This window comes from Metopolophium dirhodum, chromosome 3 (assembly GCF_019925205.1).
Source record: "Metopolophium dirhodum isolate CAU chromosome 3, ASM1992520v1, whole genome shotgun sequence".
Lineage (NCBI taxonomy): Eukaryota > Metazoa > Arthropoda > Insecta > Hemiptera > Aphididae > Metopolophium > Metopolophium dirhodum.
The window spans coordinates 33,378,371-33,400,267 of record NC_083562.1 but is presented as its reverse complement, the minus strand read 5'-3'; the positions used below and the strand labels follow the sequence as shown (position 1 = coordinate 33,400,267).

General features: G+C 27.7%; 1 protein-coding gene and 1 long non-coding RNA gene across 2 annotated transcripts; one reads left to right on the top strand and one right to left on the bottom strand.

The window, feature by feature from the left end:
- Positions 1-890: 890 nt before the first annotated feature.
- LOC132941051 (uncharacterized) lies at positions 891-2,046 on the bottom strand. The gene is made up of 3 exons (XR_009664128.1): positions 1,931-2,046; positions 1,427-1,592; positions 891-1,023 (listed from the first exon to the last, which is right to left on the bottom strand). It is a non-coding gene; the product is annotated as an uncharacterized LOC132941051 (long non-coding RNA).
- Positions 2,047-7,180: 5,134 nt separating this feature from the next.
- LOC132941025 (large ribosomal subunit protein mL44) lies at positions 7,181-9,167 on the top strand. The gene is made up of 6 exons (XM_061008873.1): positions 7,181-7,341; positions 7,769-7,880; positions 7,968-8,225; positions 8,297-8,381; positions 8,461-8,770; positions 8,857-9,167. Exons 1-6 carry the CDS (start codon positions 7,287-7,289, stop codon positions 9,081-9,083), a joined length of 1,047 nt encoding a protein of 348 aa, XP_060864856.1. The 5' UTR covers positions 7,181-7,286; the 3' UTR covers positions 9,084-9,167.
- The last annotated feature ends 12,730 nt before the right edge of the window (positions 9,168-21,897 follow it).

The following is a 21,897-nucleotide window of genomic DNA, read 5'->3' as shown; positions in this document are numbered from 1 at the left end:
TCTTTTCAAACAAAAACTATTGAAAATGGTTGAATAATAAGTAAATTGAGCAATTTTTAAGGTTTCATTTTTCATTTCATTAGGTAACTCCCCACGCACCCACCTAAGTTTGTATAATATAAGCATGCGAAAAAAAAAATGTAATTTGTATTAAACATAATATATTAATTATTTTTAATTTAAAATTAAATTAAATTAAATTATGCTAGATAGCTAAAGAAAAATGTAAGTTTTAGTTAGGTAACTCTTTTTAAAAATTTGAGACAAATGGTATAAATTCTTATAAAATGACCAGTGGTAATAAGCTCATAGACCGGCAAGGAAGCCAGAATCAAAAATAACTACTATAAATACTGTTATACAGAAAAAAAATTACATTAAAAATCAGGCCAGTATATTGCATTATAGGGGTGAAAGTACTTATCGCATGAGCTAGGTGGATGTAGTTGATTTCAGATTTTAAAACAATAAATAGGTACCAAATGTATTTTAATTTATAATTGATGAATTAATAAATAATTTCTTTTGATGAAATGATACTGTGCAAAGGGTATAATTTATATACTATATATCGTTAAATAAATCATGAGCATGAAATAAACACAAATTATCAATAGGATGTCAGTTAGCGCAATATATGTTTTCTCTCTCAGACTGACGTGCAAACGTAGATAAAAAGTCACGGAAAACCATTTTTTTATGATTTTTGAATAACCTATTATTACTATAGTATATTTAATATTGTGTGGCAACTGACAAGGGGGGAAAGTGAGCTTTTTGAAAATTACCTTTCCGCACGAGCCACACTAACTATTTTTTGTCAAACCTCTGCGTTAATCGATCAGTGTCTGGTTAGAGAGTTTACCAATTGCGCTTAAAATTACCACGTTTTGAGATTTCCACTTTACTGCCCACTGGACGGAAAAGGTCACTTTCCGCTTCAACCGTCATCGACAACTAAACTTTCGGTGCAGACGTGACAAAAAAATTATAATGTCGGTTTTATATTTCATTATTATTTTACTGAAAAATATAAAATTTAAATGGTTATATTTATTGAATTGTTTTGATTTTTGAGACAATATATTTAGACAAATCTATGTCATATACTTATTCTCTATAATTTTTGCGATGTGTGATTTTTATCAAGATAACTCAAAATCATAAAAAAAAAATTATTTTACGTGAATGCGTATCTTCTCTATTTTGCATTTTTGCACGTGGGCCAGAGAGAACAGTATACGTTTACATCATCTTTAATGCATAATAAAGATCACGCCATAATATTTACATTTTATACCTACATTTTCAGGACAAAACACTTATGTATGAAAACAATCTAAAAAAGTATCGTATAATAATACTTTCTAATTAACTTCCTTGCTATATAATTGGTGTTTGTAATTATAATAAATATAAAACTTACTTCGTTATAAATGACCCGAAGTGATATTTGTTCAGCCTGTGCCCGTTGATTACAAATATTTTTGAACCTATTTAATGCCAATTGGTTTTCTGGATGAGTTTCATGGCCTGTCAGCAGCAAAACTTTCGAAGTGTCGCTATTAAAAACTTTGCCTTTTGCACGACAACTAAAAAAGAAAATAATATTTAAAATATAAACATATATAGGTTCCTCTACTAATAATTACTAAATAACATAATACACTATTACTTAATAACACAACCATTTAGAATAAAATCTACTGTACAGCAAGATCCCTGCAGTACTAACCATGGTCAGCAAAATTTCATTATTTTAAATCTATACCTACCAGTAGCCTGGATGACAATGAAGTGAAAAGAAAAAAATTCTTAAATCGAATTTATGACTTCTAAATCTTTAAATATTTTAATGTAAAGAAAAGGAAGGTAGGTAATTTTTTATATTTAATGTATATAGGTGATTGTTTAAAATTATTAAATTTACCCAGCTCTCCAGGATGCACAACGAATAGTTAAGTGCATTCGACATTGTCGATTTTTCCAGTAAGTATATCCATCGTCGTCTTTGTATTTAAGTCCTGTGCCTCTGGAACCACCAATCTCACGAATAACTTTCTCCATTATTAAATTAAATTATCGTGTTTTATAATTTATTTTGAAAATATTATAAACACTAATAACGCATACTATACGGCATCAATCACTCGTAACATACATAACTGTAATGATTGACGAACGATGGAATAGTGAGGGTTATAATAATCTAACAACATTTTAATAATATTATTAATCTAGAAAAATGTGTACCTATCTTGAATACTGACTACTACAAATTTAACTACTAAGACATTCAGTCATTTAGTATTTAACGAATTAAGATACCTATTACAACTTTATAAGTATTTTAAAGCTTCAGATTTACTGATTACCGGGAAACTAGAATGTTCATTTCTCCGTTATTATTTTAGATTCTGAGTATTTTTAGTTTTTTTTTATGTCTGTGTAAGTAATAAGTAGGGATCGGATTTTATAGCAGGATTAATAATAAAAAAAGGTGGGTAAGTGGATGTCGCTCTGCTGTACAGTAGGTTACAAGTAGGTCACTGTAATGGATGGTGTTAAATTTGAATTCAATGATATAATATCATTGTATAAGAAAAACGATTCTGAGCGACAACGGTCAGTCAGCCTATGACTAGGAGCCTATGAAATAAGTATATTTGATGATATTATTGTGAATAAAGTAATTTATATATAACCTATTTACGTGGAGCATTGTTTTAAATTTTCAATCCTTAGCCATAAAAGTTAAACATTTTATGATATTACCAAGTATATTTGATGATATTATTGTGAATAAAGTAATTTATAAATAACCTATTTACGTGGAGCCTTGTTTTAAATTTCCACGCTTTTTTACCCAACAAATAAAATTTTATTGATATTTATAGAAAAAAAACTAAAAAAATTGAAAACTGACAATGTCCGTTAACAGCTCAAAAAAAGTCAAAATATTTTCAAAATTGTATGGTGTATAAAAAATGCAATTATAAACATTCAGTCAAAATGTCATGTCCCTACGGTCATTTGTTTTAGAGTTACACCAAAAACCAAAATTGATTTTCTCGAAAACAGATTTTGCGTAAAAATTCCCATTTTTCCTTAATTTTTCTTTTGTTTTTCACGCCGCTTTTGAAAACTACTGGGAACTTTTGACCCCCCAAAGTACCAACTAGATTCTCTTTCCTATCAGAAAAGTTATTGTTGAAGAAAATCCAAGCACTTTTACTGTCCTAAAAGGTGATGACAGACACAAAAATAAAAAAAAAACACACATCATTGTAAGATCAATACATTCATCTCTTCGCTCAGTATCTAAAAATGTATCCGATTTTGAATTAAAACAAAAGATCAAAATTGTTATTTTACGCTTGACTAATCCTCATTCGTCAAACTTCAGAGACTCGTAAAAAATATTTCTGGAATTACGCTCAACTTTCAATTTTAATTCCAGTAGGTATTAAAAACTCATGAGGAACCTTGTATTAGGTTTTTAAGTTTTTTGACGTAACATGCAATTTTTTTCGACAATAATTTTTTAAAAAATTAATAAAAATCGAAATTTTCTTATGCCTATAAATAGCTAAAAAAACTATCAAAATATTTTAAAATGTACCTACCTGGCTACCTATGTACCTATACCTAATGATTATAACATTTTTATTTTTTTTCATAATATTTACATTAATACATGGCCTGAAATTATTTTTAGATTCTGAACGAAGCGATGAATGTATTGATTTTACAATGATGTGTGTTTTTTTTTTATTTTTGTGTCTGTCATCACCTTTTAGGACAGTAAAAGTGCTTGGATTTTCTTCAACAATAACTTTTCTGATAGGAAAGAGAATCTAGTTGGTACTTTAGGGGGTCAAAAGTTCCCAGTAGTTTTCAAAAGCGACGTGAAAAACAAAAGAAAAATTAAGGAAAAATGGGAATTTTTACGCAAAATCTGTTTTCGAGAAAATCGATTTTGGTTTTTGGTGTAACTCTAAAACTAATGACCGTAGGGACATGCAATTTTGACTGAATGTTTATAATTGCATTTTTTATACACCATACAATTTTGAAAATATTTTGACACTTTTTGAGCTGTTTACGGACATTGTCAGTTTTCAATTTTCTTAGTTTTTTTTCCATAAATATCAACAAAATTTTATTTGTTGGGTAAAATAGCGTGAACATTTAATGCAAGGCTCCTGATATATTTTTACAATATTAGTTAAAAAATCTTAAAAATACATAGGCACAATTATTTTTTATTAGCACTTTAAGTTAAAATTTTGACAAAATTTATCAAATTTAAAATGTAATAATTATTTTGTAGTTGAAAATTTATAAATGTTCAACTTTTGTAGCTAAGGATTAAAAATTTAAAACAAGGTTCCACGTAAATAGGTTATATATAAATTACTTTATTCACAATAATATCATCAAATATACTTGGTAATATCATAGGCTGACGGACCGTTTTCGCTCAGAATCGTTTTTCTTATACAATGATATTATATCATTGAATTCAAATTTAACACCATCCATTACAGTGACCCACTTGTAACCTACTGTACAGCAGAGCGACATCCACTTATCCACCTTTTTGCCTATAATATTAATACCTATCTGTATTATATAGATTAAATTAGGGAATACATTAAAATAATACAAACAAAATATTCTGTACCGTCACAATTTTTATTTTTTTTAATTACACAGTTATCAATTTAGTTTATCGAATATAACCATATAGATATATATTATAATTTATAATATGCTTATAACAATTAACAGATATAATAATAAAATAAATTATTCTGTGCTACAGATATCATATTTTGATACAATAAAAGTTATCATGAAAAATCTCAAAATCGGGACCAAACTCAAGTTTTTATGTTATTAAGTGGATATTAATAAATAATAATTAATATTTAATACGTAGCTAATAATAGTTGTAAGTAATAAGTAATACCTGATAACTGATAAGTGAGTAACTGTTAAATAATAAAGTTTATAAATGCCCGTATGCATAGTAATTTACCAAAATCCAATAAGTGATTGCAACTTTTCTGAAAATGGATTGTACTTAAAATAATATTTTAATATATAACACCAGATCGCCAGAATAATGTGAAAGAAATTAATTGTTCTTATAAGTTGTTATTTTATATTAGTAAATTCCGACCTACCATAAAAGTGTAGAGCGGAGATAATAGGTTAGCAGCAGTACTCAAGCGTTCAAATGATATATTTCCAGTGATTTCATTCAATTTTTAGTAACTTAACAGGAACGTAGGTAGGTAGTTACTTTTTCGTGTGAAGGCACATATTGGACTTTCGCTCATTTTTTAGTGAAACATGAACGATTATATTTATTTTTTTCGTTACTTTATTCTTAAGTATAGGGAATTTTAATAATTTTTACATACTTGTTAAATATAACAGTATTATGCGTTAAAAATAAACATAATAAATTACCTATACAATATAAAAAACAATAAATCTTTCTGGATAATAGTCGTAGGTAAGTTGTTAGATACCTATTATAAAATGTCTATAATTAAATTAAATGGATGCTCGTCAAATCGTACCAACATGTGACTGGGATCTTGAAAACAAAGAAAAAAAAGCAATTATATAATAATATTGTTTTACACTTTTTTACATAAAAATATACTATTTAATACATATTAAACCTTGTTTATTTTATTATTAGTCAACTTATATCGTACAATTACCTTTTAATAAAACATTCAATAACTGTAAAATTAATAGAAACACAATTAATTTATTATGGTACAAAATATCTATACACTTGTTGTAACTACAAAAAAAAAGAACCATGTAGGCTAACACATTTTAAATATTAGGTAGCCTATTAATGACTGCTACTAGTACTCCCGCAAAATCCCGTGGTGCATTCATATTGATGCTCCTAGAATGGCCCGGGTATTGATGATGGGACTGTCACTTCTACAGAATCAAAATAATCACCTTCATATCTTTTACTGACAACATACAACAAATCCTCTAATGCAACTACTCCTATATTAAAATTTCAATTTTACTTCAGTGCATTTAAAAATATCAATAAAATAATTTTTAACTATTCTTCAAGTAATTTACCTTACCTTTCTCGAGGTGAATGCATGTCTGCAATACTAGTCGGTAGTCCTATTTCCTGTACTTGGTCTGTATGCTACAACCTTCAACGATTTTTAGAATACCTTTAGTATTATTATATTTTCAACACACAATGACATTTATTAAATGTATTATTTTTGCCAAAAATGAATTTAAACCAACTGTTGTAGCCTGTAGGTACTTACTAATCCCTAATGGACAATGGAAAAATAAATTAAGTACTTTAACCACAATAAAATCACAAATACACCTACCTACTTAATAATATCAACCTACTTCATTGAATTGAATTGAATTGAATAATAAAATACTGTCAAATATAAATTCAAACTTCCTATATTTGTAATATAATATGTAAACCGTCGTAATTTAAGATTTTTCAAGTGTATGAGCGCCCAGCTCTCCACGGCCTTTATCCTTCTATCTGTTATGTAAATCGTATGAATAGATATTATTATAATGGTATTTGATTAAAGAATATTTTTGATTTTATCAACAAAAAAATGCTATTTTACATAATTGTATATAAATTATTATTATTAATTTTAGTTTAAAGTATAATTAATGGATATTGGATAATAAATAAATAAATTATAATACCTATATAATGTAATTAATTTTAATTATGCTATTTATATCATTAACTGTTCCTATGTTGGTCAATTAGATCACTAATTTTGAGATCATATAGATCTTTAGGGGAAAATATAAATTTGGTGATCTTAAAGACCGTATATATGGATCTAGATGGCCCAAGGGGATTTAGTTGACAGGGGAACTAATTGACCCACGAGGATCTAGTTGACCACAGGGGATCTAGTTGACCACAGGGGATCTAGATAACCATGGGGATCTAGTAGGACGGGGATCTAGGTGATACGTCACCAACAGAATAGCATGATGAGTAGATAGTAGTCACGTGATAGTAGTATAATGTACCATGGTTAAAAAAGATAAGAAATTAATTCAAAGATACTTTTATATTATTCTTGGATATCTGATAAGCGAAAGCAAATGTACATGTCTTATCAAATTTTAAAACCAAATAAAACTATAGAAAATAATGTGCGATTTTAATACAACTTTGAAATGAAAGTTTGTTTTTAAATCAAATAGTTACGGTATAGTATCTTACAAACATGCTGACTCTACGTACAACCAACCGTGTTCTAAAAGTTTTGAAAACCGCCCAAAGTAAGTCAATTTAATATTATTTAATAAAACGCACCCATTTTTAAATTTTTAACTCTAGTATTCCATGCATAGAGGGAAATCCATTACAATTTCAGGGGAGCTAACATTGTTAACATCAATGTGAGCGGGGGGGGGGGGGGGGCTTCAATCCTACACAACTAAAAAAGGAGGGGGCTTGACAGACTTTAGGGAGGCTGAGACTCCTCGACCTCCCTGCCGATTTCCGCCAATGAATCCATATTAGTATCAGTCAGTTTTGCTGTAACTTAATTAATTTCTATCTTTCTTTTTCAAACTATTTCACATTTTTTGATTCTATTTTTTAAAAATAATTAATAATAACTATAAATGTATATTTATAAACATGTCACAATACCTACCCAATAATTTCTTTTGCGATAAAATTAATATTTTTGTTTTTGACTAGAATGCGAACAATCATTTCATAGATGGTTAGCTCCAACATTGAGAGAATTGAAACGTAGAAAAGATATTCAAGGGCCTGAAAAACCAGTTCACCGTAAAACATTCCTTGAATGGTAAGATTAAATATTTTGGTTTTGATTTTAATAATAATTATTATTATAAGTATTACTTATAATTTGTAATTGTAATTGTTTATCTAGGAATTATGATACCGAGATCTATGCATTCAGTAAGCGTTTAGGTGAAGAGTTCAATAATGATTTGTTGCAACAGGCATTAACTGAACGTTCATATATTATTCGTGAGGAAGAAAGACAAAAGAATGTTGGTATAGAGCAGCCTACATTAAATTTATCTGATAATAAAGATTTAGTTTCCAAGGGTTCAGATTTTATTGATGACATAGTTAAACGTTATTTACGTACAGTTTTACCTAGATTACCAGAAGAAGGAATCATGTACGTATACTCCAAAAGTCCAAAAAGCATTGGTGTAAGACTGTTTTTAAATTGTTTCTTTGTTATTTCAGAGGAATTCACAAGTATTTAACAAGTATTGAAACACTGTCTCATGTTTCATTCCATATTGGTACTTCTGATTTGATTCTTTGTGCTGTTAGTATAATATGTGAATACAAATGTATAAGACACATTATTTTAAATATATAATTGATTATTATTATTTTATACATAGGAATTTCCCGTGGAAAAACCTACTTTGTCTAATGTACTGAAATCAATAATAGCTGCATTGATAGAAAGTTCTGGCGATAGTCGAGCCGCATTATTTGTGCGTGATTTTATTATAACACAAATAGCTGATAAGGACTTGCATCAGTTTTGGGAACCTGAAGAACCTATTAAACTGTTATCGGAAATCTTAGCTAGAGATGGTATTCAGTCGCCTGAACCTAGACTTATTGGATGCTCTGGCAAGAATACAATATTAGCATGCTTTAGAGTAGGATTATATACTCCAGATACTAAACATATGATTGGACTTGGTAAGTATTCAATTTTCATTAAACATAATTAATTAAGTTATTTATAAATTATTTTTATTCTTTAAATAATGTTTTCTTTGAAATAGGTTTTGGAGAAACTATAGATATTGCACATGAAATGGCAGCAAGAGATAGTTTACGACAATTATTTGGCACTTCGGATAACATTTTACTTCCATTTAACCTTAAATTAGATCAGTTGTGTGCAAGTTCTGTTAAGAATTTATCTATAAATGAATGGTCACAAAAAACCCTACCATCTCATCCAACACATTTTGAACTTCGCCAGGCCAAAGAAATAAGTAGTAATTAAATGTATTAACACCATGTTAGAGTTTATAATGAAAATTGTAATTTAAGTTCCATAATAAAAATATATCAAATTTAAAAATTTAAATAGTTAAACTTTATTATATTTACAGTTGAAAAAAATATAACAACATAACATAAAATTTTAACACAGTGTAATATCTGTTATTGACAACTTAATGTTTATTGTCATATATTTTTTTTATTTATCATATAACATTTACTATTTGTTGACTGATATTAAAATGTTAACTGAAAGGTTAACATTTTAAAACAAAGTAATATTTTTGTCTATATAGAAATTAAAACGGAATGTATGAGTGTTAACCTTTTATAAAAATATTTTGCTAAGTATAAAACAAAGTAAACTACTTAAGACCAGGGACGGACTGCGAATAAAAATTGGGCTAATAATAAAATATTTATAAGTTATCAGCCCAAAGTTTTGCAAGGTCCATGCGGGGATCGTTTACCCGCGACCCTAGCCAGTCCGTTCTTCCTTAAAGCTTAGTTGTTTTAATTTGTGATTGTACAAGATACGTCAGTCACAAGCACAGTCGTCCATAACATTTATAAATGTTGTTGAGTACAATTAAATGATCAGCAACTTTTGTTTAAGAAAATTATAAATAGTCTGAGCATAGTAAAATATATGCAGTAGGCTGTAGTGGTCTTTAGATTAGACTTTTGACCCAATTTAGTTATTATTTATTTTTTGCATGTTATAAAAAATAAAAATCTGATTGATAAACTATACTGTTTTATATGTGTAAAAGCAGACCAATTTTCAATAATTAGTTAATTAATATTATAATTATATATTTAATTTATGTTATTTATATTTACTTCATACAGTAGGTACAATTGATTGAAATACATTTTTACAATCACACAAAATTGTGTTGTAACCCACAGGTTGGTACACCTACCGAAAAAACTCCCCGTTTTTTCCTTAAATTAATTAAATTACTCAAATTCTGATTTTTACATTTTTAAGTTTACTTAAACACCATATTTTTAGGCCAGAAGATTATCCAGTGTTGATACAAAACTTTTTTTCAAATGAGAACTATCCTATTGTTATACGGTTTACCCTAGTGCACAATAATTTTTTCCTTCATCTTATAAACATACAACAGAAAATATGCATTCAGTAGAACCTTTTTTGTGTTGTTGCCTGCTGGATTTAATATTAGAGTGAATTAACTTATTAGCTATTATCAAATTTAAAGATATATACTCATTATTTGAGTTGTACATTGGTTTTTTTACATTTCCTATTTTAATATTAAGGGATAATATGTTACATACAAATCACTTGCTTAAAAATTTAAATATCATAAAAAAACTATGTGTAAACACAGATAAAGTTTGATAATAGATCAATTCACTCTTGTATTAAAGTATATCAAAAAATTCAGTAGAACTAAAATGCGCGCATGTTCAACACTTGTACCTTGTATGTTTCTAAAGGTCGAGAGTCGAGACAATACATTATATGTCATATTATGAGCAGTAATTGAATTTGGTTTTGGGGGGATGACGGTGGAATGGCATCCCTCCACTTATTTTGTCGAAAATAATACATCCTCCAACCTAACCCCTACGACTAATGGGTATATCCTAATGGGACGCTCTGAATATGCGAAAATAAGACACCAAACTAAAAATAAGTGGGCAAGTGGGTATCGCTCTGCTGTACAGTAGGTTAAAAGTGGGTCACTGTAATGGACTGTGTTAAATTTGAATTCAATGATATAATATCATTGTATAAGAAAAATGATTCTGAGCGAAAACGTTCAGTCAGCCTATGATATTACTAAGCATATTTGATGGTGTTATTGTGAATAAAGTAATTTATATAATAGAACGGCTATTGACGTGGAACCGTGTTTTAAATTTCTTTAGCTATAAAAGATGAACATTTTACAAAATGTTAACAACAAAATAATTATTACATTTGAAATTGTCCGTAAACATCTCAAAATATTTTCAACATTTTATGGTGTATAGAAAATGAGAATATAAATATTCAGTGAAATTGTCGTGTATTTACAGTTATTAGTTTTTGAATTACCTACAACAAAATAAGAAAATCGTTACATGAAAAATCGAGTGAATATCTTGAATCTTGTAAAAATATGAACTTCAAACGCTCATAAAAATTTAATTTGACTTTCTTGTAGACATTTTTTTTTGATTAAGGTAGACAAACTTATGAGGAATCTTCTATTACATTTTTAAATCTTAGACTTAAAATTAAACATTTTTATCTATTTCTAACTCAAAATAATTTGCAAATTTTCGTGATTTTTACGTATCTAGTTTCTCAAGATTTGAACTTTAAATGTTTATAAAAAAAAATTGTTAATGAATTTTAAATATTTTTCAAATTTCATTGTAACGATATATAAGAAACCTTTGTATCCAATTTTCAAGCTTTTTTTACCCTACAAATAAAATTTTACTGACATTCATATAAAAAAAAAAACTTTAAAAAATTGGAAATTGAAAATGTCCGTAAACAGCTCAAAACAAGTCAAAATATTTAGTATATTTTATGGTGTATAGAAAATGCTAATATAAATATATATAAATAGAAATCCGATTCTGAGCGGAGCGATGTATTAAAATATTGATTTTACAATGATGTGTTTTTTATTTTTATTTTTTTTTATCTGTTGTCACTGTTTTGGGCAGTAACACTGCTTCGATTTTCTTCAACAGTATCTTGATAATTGTTCGATAGGTACTTCGATGGGAAAGTGAATCTAGTTGGGGCATTCAAAATATTTTAACTGTTTTCAAGCTGCAGTTTACGGACATTTTAAATTTTTTTAGTTTTTTTTTCTATAATTGTCAATAAAATGTTATTTTTGGGTCAAGAAGCATGACAAATTAATACAAGGCTCCTGATAATATATTGTTACAATATTAGTTGAAGAATATTAAAAATAAATAGGTGCACATTTTTTTTATGAGCATTTAAAATTCATTTTTCGACAGCAATTATCAAATTTAAAAACGATTTTGTAGTTAAAAATTTATAAATGTTCAACTGTCTTTAATAGTTAAGGATTGAACATTTAAAACAAGATTCCACGTAAGTAGTTTCTTTTGTAAGCAAAAAATCTCAAAAATATAAAAACACAGTTTTTCGTTATAGGTTTTTTATGTTCAAATTTGGACGAAATTACATCTCAAATAACCAAGAATAACAATTTTATAATAAATATTTTGTTGTAATTTTATAATATCGATTCATCCTATCGGCCACCGTATTAATAATACTTAAGTACCCAAGTAATAGCAATATAAATATAATATAAAATATCCACACTGACAAACCGTCTCCGCTCAGAATCGTTTTTTGTATACAATGATATTACGTATACAAATATATATATTATATAACTGGTAACCTACTGTACAGCAGAGCGACATTCACTTGTCCGTTTTTTTTTAATTATTAATCTTTATTGACTATGTTAGCTATCCCGTCCTACGTTGTCCGAGCCAAATATTCATTTTTTTTTCATAAATACATGATGTAACAGAAAAACCTGACAAAAAAAAAATAGATATAGGTACGTTAAACGTAAGAAAAATATTATAAAAATTGTATGTATAATAAATATTATAAGATTTTCTGAAAATTCCCAAAAATAATATTCGTAAATAAATTAGGTATTACGTTTTGAAAACCTACTCCAAATTGTTTAAACAATTTTAAAATTAAACTACATACGACATTACAACTTAATAGTAATGTATAATATGTAAGTATGAAACCAATGGTGACCCTATAAATAAGCAAAAAAATATTCCACGAGCCAAAAACTAAATTCATATGTGAGGCTTACAATCCAACCACCCCCCCCCCCCCTAAAAAATAAACCCTAGGATCTCCCTTGTGTATCACTGGTGTATTACTATAATAGGTACTATGTATTAATTATTATTAGTTATTACTTATTATACTTATTAGTTGTTACTTATATTTTAGATTCTGAGTGAAACGATGAATGTATTGATTTTACAATGATGTGTGTTTTTTTTTTTATTTTTTTTTTATTTTTTTTTTATTTTTGTGTCTGTGTACACGATAAGTAGTCGAAATAATGCTTCGATTTTCGACTTCAGTATCTTGTTCGATGGGAAAGTGAATATCGTTGGTGCATTGGGGAGGTCCAAATTTTAATTTCCCAGTAGTTTTCAAAAGCGATGTGAAAAACAAAAGAAAAATTAAGGAAAAACGGGAATTTTTACGCAAAATCGATTTTTAACAAAATCGATTTTGGTTATTGGTGTAACTCTAAAACAAATGACCGTAGATGCATGAAATTTTCACTGGTTGTTTATATTAGCATTTTCTATACACCATAAAATTTTCCAAATATTTTGACTCTTTTTGAGCTGTTTACAGCCATTGTCAGTTTTCAATTTTTTTAGTTTTTTTTTCTATAAATATCAATAAAATTTTATCTATTGAGTAAAAAAGCTTGAAAATTTAATAGAAGGCTCCTAGTTTATTGTTTCAAAGGCAGATGAAAAAAATTAAAAATCCTTAGTCACAGTTTTTAATTATAAGCATTTAAAGTTCAAATTTTGACAAAATACGGAAAAATCACGAAAAATAGCAAATTATTTTGATGAGAATTCATAAAAATTTTTCTTTTTAAATCTAAGATTTGAAAATGTAATATAAGATTACTCATAAGTTTGTCTACCTTTATCAAAAAAAAAAATGTCTAGAAGAAACTTAAATTAAATTTTTATGAGCGTCTGAAATTTATATTTTTACAACATTTGATATTTACTCGATTTCTCATGTAACGATTTTTTTATTTTATTGTAATTAAAAAACGAATGACTGTAGATACTTGAAAATTTCACTGAATGTTTATATTAGCATTTTCTATACACCATACAATTTTGAAAATATTTTGACTCTATTTGAGCTGTTTACGGACATTGTCAGTTTTCAATTTTTTTAGTTTTTTTTTCTATAAATATCAATAAATTTTTATTTGTTGGGTAAAAAAGCGTGAAAATTTAATATTAGACTCCTGATATATCGTTTTAATAGCAGTTGAAAAATATTAAAAATACATTTGCACAATTTTTTTTTATAAGCATTTAAAGTTCAAATTTTGACAACATTTATCAAATTTATAATTTATTAATTATTTTGTGGTTAAAAATTTATAAAATGTTTAACTTTTATGGCTAAGGATTGAAAATTTAAGACAAGGCTCCACGTTAATAGGTTATATATAAATTACTTTATTCACAATAATATCATCAAATATACTTGGTAATATCATAGGGTGACTGACCGTTTTCGCTCAGAATCGTTTTTCTTATACAATGATATTATATCATTGAATTCAAATTTAACACCATCCATTACAGTGACCCACTTGTAACCTACCGTACAGCAGAGCGACATCCACTTATCCACCTTTTTATTATTTTGTTTGTAGTTTAATCTTTTACCTATTATAGGTACCCCGAGTAATATACTATGTTGTTTTATTTAAAAAAAATATTAATTTTATTTTTATTAATTAAAGAAAAAACATTTTTTATTTGTCTATACTCCTGAAATATTTATTGAAAAATAAAAATGTATTTATGAGTAAGAAAATATTAAAAGATTTTTCGTAGCAATATATTGTGATCAAATTGGTTTTGATTCAGTTATTAAATTTTGAAACCATATTATAAAACAATATGTTCTTCAAAATATAGGTAACCAACAAACATGGTTCTCATTTGTACTGCATGGTTGGAAGTAATGCTAACGTAATTTCCACTCCCATGTTAGCGGTTCGCCGGTTCATAAAACCAATTTAAAAGCAAATTTAAGCAAAGTTTATATCGCCACAGGACTACCGGACACTTCTTAAATGGTACACACAAATGTGTGTATCTGAAAACATGGTACATAGTTAGTTACAGTTAATACCTAATTCCGAAAATCCGAATATGCAGTAGCAATTGGCTATTACTGAAATTTGGAAAAAATGGGTAGAGCATGTTTGGACAATCTTCCTGCGACCTGCATACTGTAAATGATGCAACAGGTATAATTTTTTAAGCTTTGTATTAAATTGATTTTTAATATCCAGATTATTTATGAATTAGCTAAAACGTCCCCTCAATAACCGCCGCAGGAGCTTAAGTATGCACACGCATACTCCCAATATAATAATTATTAAATTCAATATAAATCGGTTTTGGGGATTTTGTGCTGGGTAGTGGGTAGGTACCTATATATATAAGTAGTATAACGGTTTCGTCGTACGCGCCGTCGCGTAATAATATTATATCCTATCTATTTATATAACCGTAGAAATTGTGCACATTTTATTTCCTCTACGGCCGATGGACTGTCTATGTTTATAATACCTAACTAATAAGTGCCAAGTGGTTGTGTCGTACGCAATCTTGGATCTGTCAGCGGCCGGCAATAATATCATTTCACACGCGATAATGTATTGTAAGTTTTCATTATATTTATTAGTATTATTATTATTATTATACATTCTGTACAGCCTGTGTCAACAAATCAAGTCAATGTTTACTCTGCGTTTGTCATCGGTATGGTTGTCGCTCGATTATTCTACAGGCGCATTCGGATACACGCCACCATAACATTATACGGGTGCAATTATTCAAAAAAAGAAAAACCACACGCACATTAATTTTATAATATACAATATCCTGTATTCACTTCCTGTAACAAAAACGCCAAAACGAGTGTTTAGACCACGGGTAGTCGGGTGCGCACGTTGTCGACTAGTCGTTTAAAAACAACTATACATCCCATAGGTATATTATGAACATAATATAATATACCATAATATAATATACGATATGCTGCACCTCAACACCTCCGCGATATTATAAGCAATAAAATGTCATTCGATATGGCAATATCCGCGCAGCCCCGTGACGATTGCAATACAGCTATATAATATTAGTGCGTATAATCGCAGTACAAAATGGTTTTAGGTGCCGTTGAATTGACACACAGTATATATAGGTTTAGTGCAATAGTGCATTGAAGGAGGTCGGTACATAATAGAATATACATGGCGGTATGTAAATTATGTACACTATATTATATAATATACATGGCGGTGCAACGGGAAGACCTGATGTAGATACGAAATAACTTTTGTTGTAATCAATATTTTTCAATTTTTTTTTATATGTATGATTTATAGTCGCGTGTGTTACTAGGTACACGTATAATATAAAAACATTATTTTTATTTTTTAATGCAGAAAATAAAAAAAGATCTTAATTTGATTTAATTTTTTTGGAAAAATTCAATACAGCCAATTTGTAAATCTGATTATAAAAAAAATGTTGATGGTATAAACATCAATCTAAGTCAAGTAGTTTATTTCTAAGAATTTTTTAAAACACAAAATATTTTTTTCAGTAAATTTATTTAGAACGTAATAATTTTTTTCAAGATACAATTTTTGAGGATTTTTTAACATGAATATATTTTTTAAATTATTAACTAACCATTTAATTTCCACAGTTTTTGTCATACGTTTAAGTAGCATCATTATTTTTTTTTTGTCAGGTCTTCCTGTTACACTCTGTATACCCGCACTGCGGTGGGCGAACTCAGTTAGATATTGTTTTTATAGCGGGACAAAAACGGCTATTACCGTTTCGGCGGCAATTTCTGAGAGAAATTGAAATCCATTGAAGTCCTAAACGCTACAACCGGCAGAGTATCTCGCAATAGACCGTGGCAGTGGCGTATTTACGGAGAGTATCAAGGGGATCAATCCTCCCACCATAAGCTGTATAAAATATGCAACATTTTTCGGAGTCCTAACTTAAAGCATCTAGCTTTAAAAGCGGGGCTACTGGATAAAATCATATCCCCCTCCCCCATGACAAAAACCTGAATACGCCACTGGCCAGTGCTATAATAGCTCTGCAACATTGTGGTGCAGAACGATTGGAATTCTTTACCTGTTTGGTATTCAAGTTACTTATATAATTATGATTCAAAGCAATTTTGTTCATCTAATTATTTAGTGCAAAAAAAAAAAAAAGTCAGCGTCATTTATGAGCTAAAATATACGTTATAGACAATCAAAATATACTCAAAGTGTCAAGGAATTTATTGGTATAACCATTGATTTTAAATACTATTTATAATCAACGGTGTAATATTCGTTCAAAACTAATTCTACCAAAATGAGCAATTCATTTGTGGTGGATTGGATGTAACACTTGGTATAAATCAAACGTGGTTCGAACTACCTATAGATACTCTTTAAAGTTTAAGCTTATTTCCTGATATCTCCAAGAATAATTTTAAATTTTTACAAAATCGGTCAAGTAATTTTTGAGTACTTATATAATAGCTATAAATATACATTCAACTTACTCTCATATTTGTTTTAAGATATAATTCATGTATTAGAAACCATAAACGTAAATATATAATATATAAAGATATAAAGAAGGAGATATTATGTATATTATATATCTATTATTAGCTGAATAACCCGGCTTCACCCGTGTACAGTTTAATTTACGCTGTCAGTGGTGCACCCCTGGAAGGCTTTGGGGTCAAGCCCCCCCAAAAAATAACTAAAGTATTAATTACTGATGGACTAATGCGGTAGGTACTATGGAATTATATAATAGTATAATATACAAATTACATTATAATATTACCTATCAATAATATACAAAATTCAAAATTGGTCTATAATCTATATCTCAATAAACTATAAACTACAACATTTTTATAATTTATTATATCTAAATATATTACACCAAATCTAATTGTTTATAATGTACCAATCAATCATTGGTAAATAATAATATGCTGGTATATTTGTCCTTGTTTCTCTCGTGAGTGTAGGCAAGTGAGCCCGCAGAAATATAAGCTGGGAGAGCAAAGTCTATAAAATCTCTGATAACACAACACATCATTTTTTTTTTTTACAAGTGATAAAACAACTTATAAAGCGGGGGGGTATGGCCATCCTGTGGGCGCCAATAAGTGCATAAGGTATACCTGTAATGCTCATATTTTTGACAAAAATGAGAGAAAATTATGTTTAATTTTAATTTTGAACTATAGATATATTGAGAGAAATGTCTACGTATTTTATTTTATTTGCTTTATCGTCTTCGATATTGACATTTATGTTGTTATTTGTTGTAAATACTTTTAACATGGGTACTGCAGGGACCTAAGTCTTATTATAACTCTTAATTTTAATTATTTATATTAAATAACATTATATAGTACATGTAACACGTTTAGTTTGGTTTATATCGTTTATAATATTTTTTTAATGTTTACAATATTATTTTGTAAGAAGTAGGTATCATTATCTTTGTAAACTCGGCCCTAAAAAATAGCTGGCCATACATAATTCGATTCAGTCATGATTATTTTTCTCTATAAAGTTACGTAAGTATCAACTTAATATCTATTAGTAGATACAATTAAATGTATATATACATTGTATACAATATAAAAATGCGAAAATTGCAAGAAAATTATCTAAAAATATTTAGATCTAACGTAGAGTAAATTAATGAATGAATACCTACGTGGAACATGCAAGATTTAGGTAAAATAATTTAATTTCATTGTTATTATCTTAAAATAAAAACATTTTTTTATATGTACCTCTAAACCTAAATGTAACTAATTATTTCCAAAAATTATTTAATGAAATTAAAAAAACGAGAATTTTGGTAATTTATGAGAATATTTCCTTCAATGTAGTGTATTCTAGATAAATTTAAGTAATTCGTAAAAAAAAAAACAAAAACAATTTTTACCTATATTTACATTGACAATTTAGTTACAAATCAGCACCATATTTTACATTTTACACATCAAATTTTAATTTTTAAATACCTACTAAAAACGAAGAAACCAGTTTAAACTGTATAATAGTGACCGAATCTATACTTACTCTTTAGTTGTGCCAATGTTAATATTTAATGATCAACGTTTTCTAAAAATCTTGGTAGGTAGGTATATATTATATACTTTATAAAATATCTAGTTGTTTTCGTCGGTATGTTGCAGTTTACATATTACATATAACCACTTAACAATTTGATGATATATATTAATGTATCAGGATAAAATCCTATTATGTAGGTATATGGAAATGTAAAATGTAATAATTCCTTCAACAAGAAATATAACTTATTATAATTTTAATGTAAAAAAAAAAATATATTAAATTATAGCCATTTAATAGAAATGGAAAAACGTTGAGATTAAATTGGATAAAAGTTATACTTGAAAATAAGTAATAACATTAATTACATTTATTACACTTGGAGTCTTGGACTGAATCTTTCAATATCACTCTTAGAAATAACGATGATATTCATTATTGTTATTATACGCGTAGTTATTATGAATCGTATAATGAAAAGTAAGCTCCGTCTGCCTATTGCGTACATTCACTTGGAGTTATTAATTCTTGCATGTATATACACCACGAAGGCGAGGTGATGACAACTTACATTGGCCCTATTTCCTGTATGGCTAGTAAAAATGTAATGTAAAGACAGAGGGAGAGAGGAAGAATAGAAAGAAATATGTGAAGTTTATAATACAAGTACGCCTGTTCGATGTGGAAGCCATCGTAGATATTTCAACAGTGTAATAAAAATTAGGTGCATAAAATAAATATAAAAAAACTTCGTGGTCATGCACATAACCCACAACAGACACCAGTTTTTTTTAGTATTTTTGTGATTTTAAAATAGAATATTATTCGAAGATATAAATGGTGTATTTAAAATTAATATATAGGATATACAATAATGAAATGACGTGAACAATTTTTTTTATGTGTATTTATTTATACTCAATGCCTAATATAGATATAGGTCATAGGTAGGTCTATTCCAATAACAATATAGGTACAATTACATAACATTTACTAGTAAACTAACTATTATTTAAGTCAGTACCTAAACTAATAAATTAATGAATATTAAAAGTCAAAACTATTTAAATAAAATTAATAATATATATTATATAATATGTAGACGGATAACCTATAGATAGTATAGATACCTATATATTATAATAATTTACTTCATGTCTTCCTAGTGCAATCCACTATTTTAGAAAATTGACAAATACTAAATAGTAAGAAGCAACTATGAACCTATCCGTATAAATATTTTTTTAATAACTCGAAAATGTATACCTAACACTATTTTAAACTTTTCACGTCACTGGTCATTTGCAATTTCGCTGTTTATTTTGAGAATCCACAACATATTTAATCAGTAGGTAGCTGATTTAATATCGTTTATTCTGAACTCTGAAGTATAATGCCAGTATGATGATACCTATATATGTAACTCACACTTTAATAAGTATTAAAACTATGCATATGTGTAACTTGATCAACAATTTGTTGGTTTATTGTTTGTCAATTCGCCATTTTTTCTCTAACAACATAATTTTATCTGTATTTAATACTGTAACTAAAAACAATTTTGACGATGGTGATTTTGTAACCTATGTTATTTGTAATTTAGCTTTATTAATATTACGTCAAGTACCTACGTGAATACGACCACATAGAAATATATGTGTTAGCAATGTTGCTGATTTCTATGTATATTTTAACACGTTTTTCTTTATATATAATATTATATAATGGACTCAGTAGCGTCCTGAATATTTTGTCCATATATATAAGTAGGGCAAATATTGAAGCTATCCACCATTCACACATAAAATTAAAACCTGTCTAAGTACCTATATATTTTTTTTCATTATAAAATAAATATTGATATTATTAAACAATATCAATTAACATATTTTATGTAACCTATATAACTTCCTATAATAATAATTACACGGTCCTACGTATACAATATAATATTATATATTTCCAGTAAAATTACATACAATGGTACACCATGCGTTTTGTTACAGAGGTGCTGATTCCTATAGGGTATAAATCGATAAAATATACATATCAGCATTATGCTAATATTTATTATGAGGATGTCAGCGCACTATTTGGTTTCTCTATCTGGCCCACGCACAACATATAGACAAAACGAATTAACGCAGAATCATTTTTTCTATGTTTTTATGTAATCTTAGAGTAAAATCACCCATTACAAAAAAGATAGAGAATAATATTTTTGAGGGAATAACACATCGATTATATTATATTTTATTGTTATTTGACGTTAAAAATATACAATAAAATGTTGTAAATTTAAATTATGTTTAAATTTTTTTGAGACAATATTTAGACAAATCGATATGTCATTCAAAAGTATTATTCTCTATATTGAGTGATTTTACTCTAAGATTACTTAAAAACAGAAAAAATGATTCTGCGTAAATGCGTTTTGAGAGAGAAAACAAATAGTGCGCTGACATCCTCTTAACTTGACATTTAAAAATATATTTTATTTGTAATGCTTTATACTTGACTTGAAGGTTGCTTATAAATGTATAACACTATAACATGATTATGAACAAATACTCCATAAGCCACAAGACCTTAAAATACAACAATTTTGATATTTTGTACACGTAATAGGTGATTTAATAAGTAATAGATATAACCCGATATAGGCAACATGGATCATCAGATAGGTACGATCTACGACCTACCTATATAATGAGGTTTAAAACTGAATATAATATAAATATATATCCATATATGCATTTCGAATTATTATAGAATGATTGATAACTTAATTTATAAAATGTTGAAAAATAAAGGTATAAGGGAATACGATATAGTAAGTAA

What these genes read in the sequence shown, in the direction of transcription:
- LOC132941025 (XM_061008873.1), top strand. Translation starts at nt 7,287, where the DNA reads ATGCTGACTCTACGTACAACCAACCGTGTTCTAAAAGTTTTGAAAACC. An exon ending in TTACCAGAAGAAGGAATCAT is followed by an intron (nt 8,226 to 8,296) that starts GTACGTATACTC and finishes TTGTTATTTCAG; the next exon opens with AGGAATTCACAAGTATTTAA. An exon ending in CTGATTTGATTCTTTGTGCT is followed by an intron (nt 8,382 to 8,460) that starts GTTAGTATAATA and finishes TTTTATACATAG; the next exon opens with GAATTTCCCGTGGAAAAACC.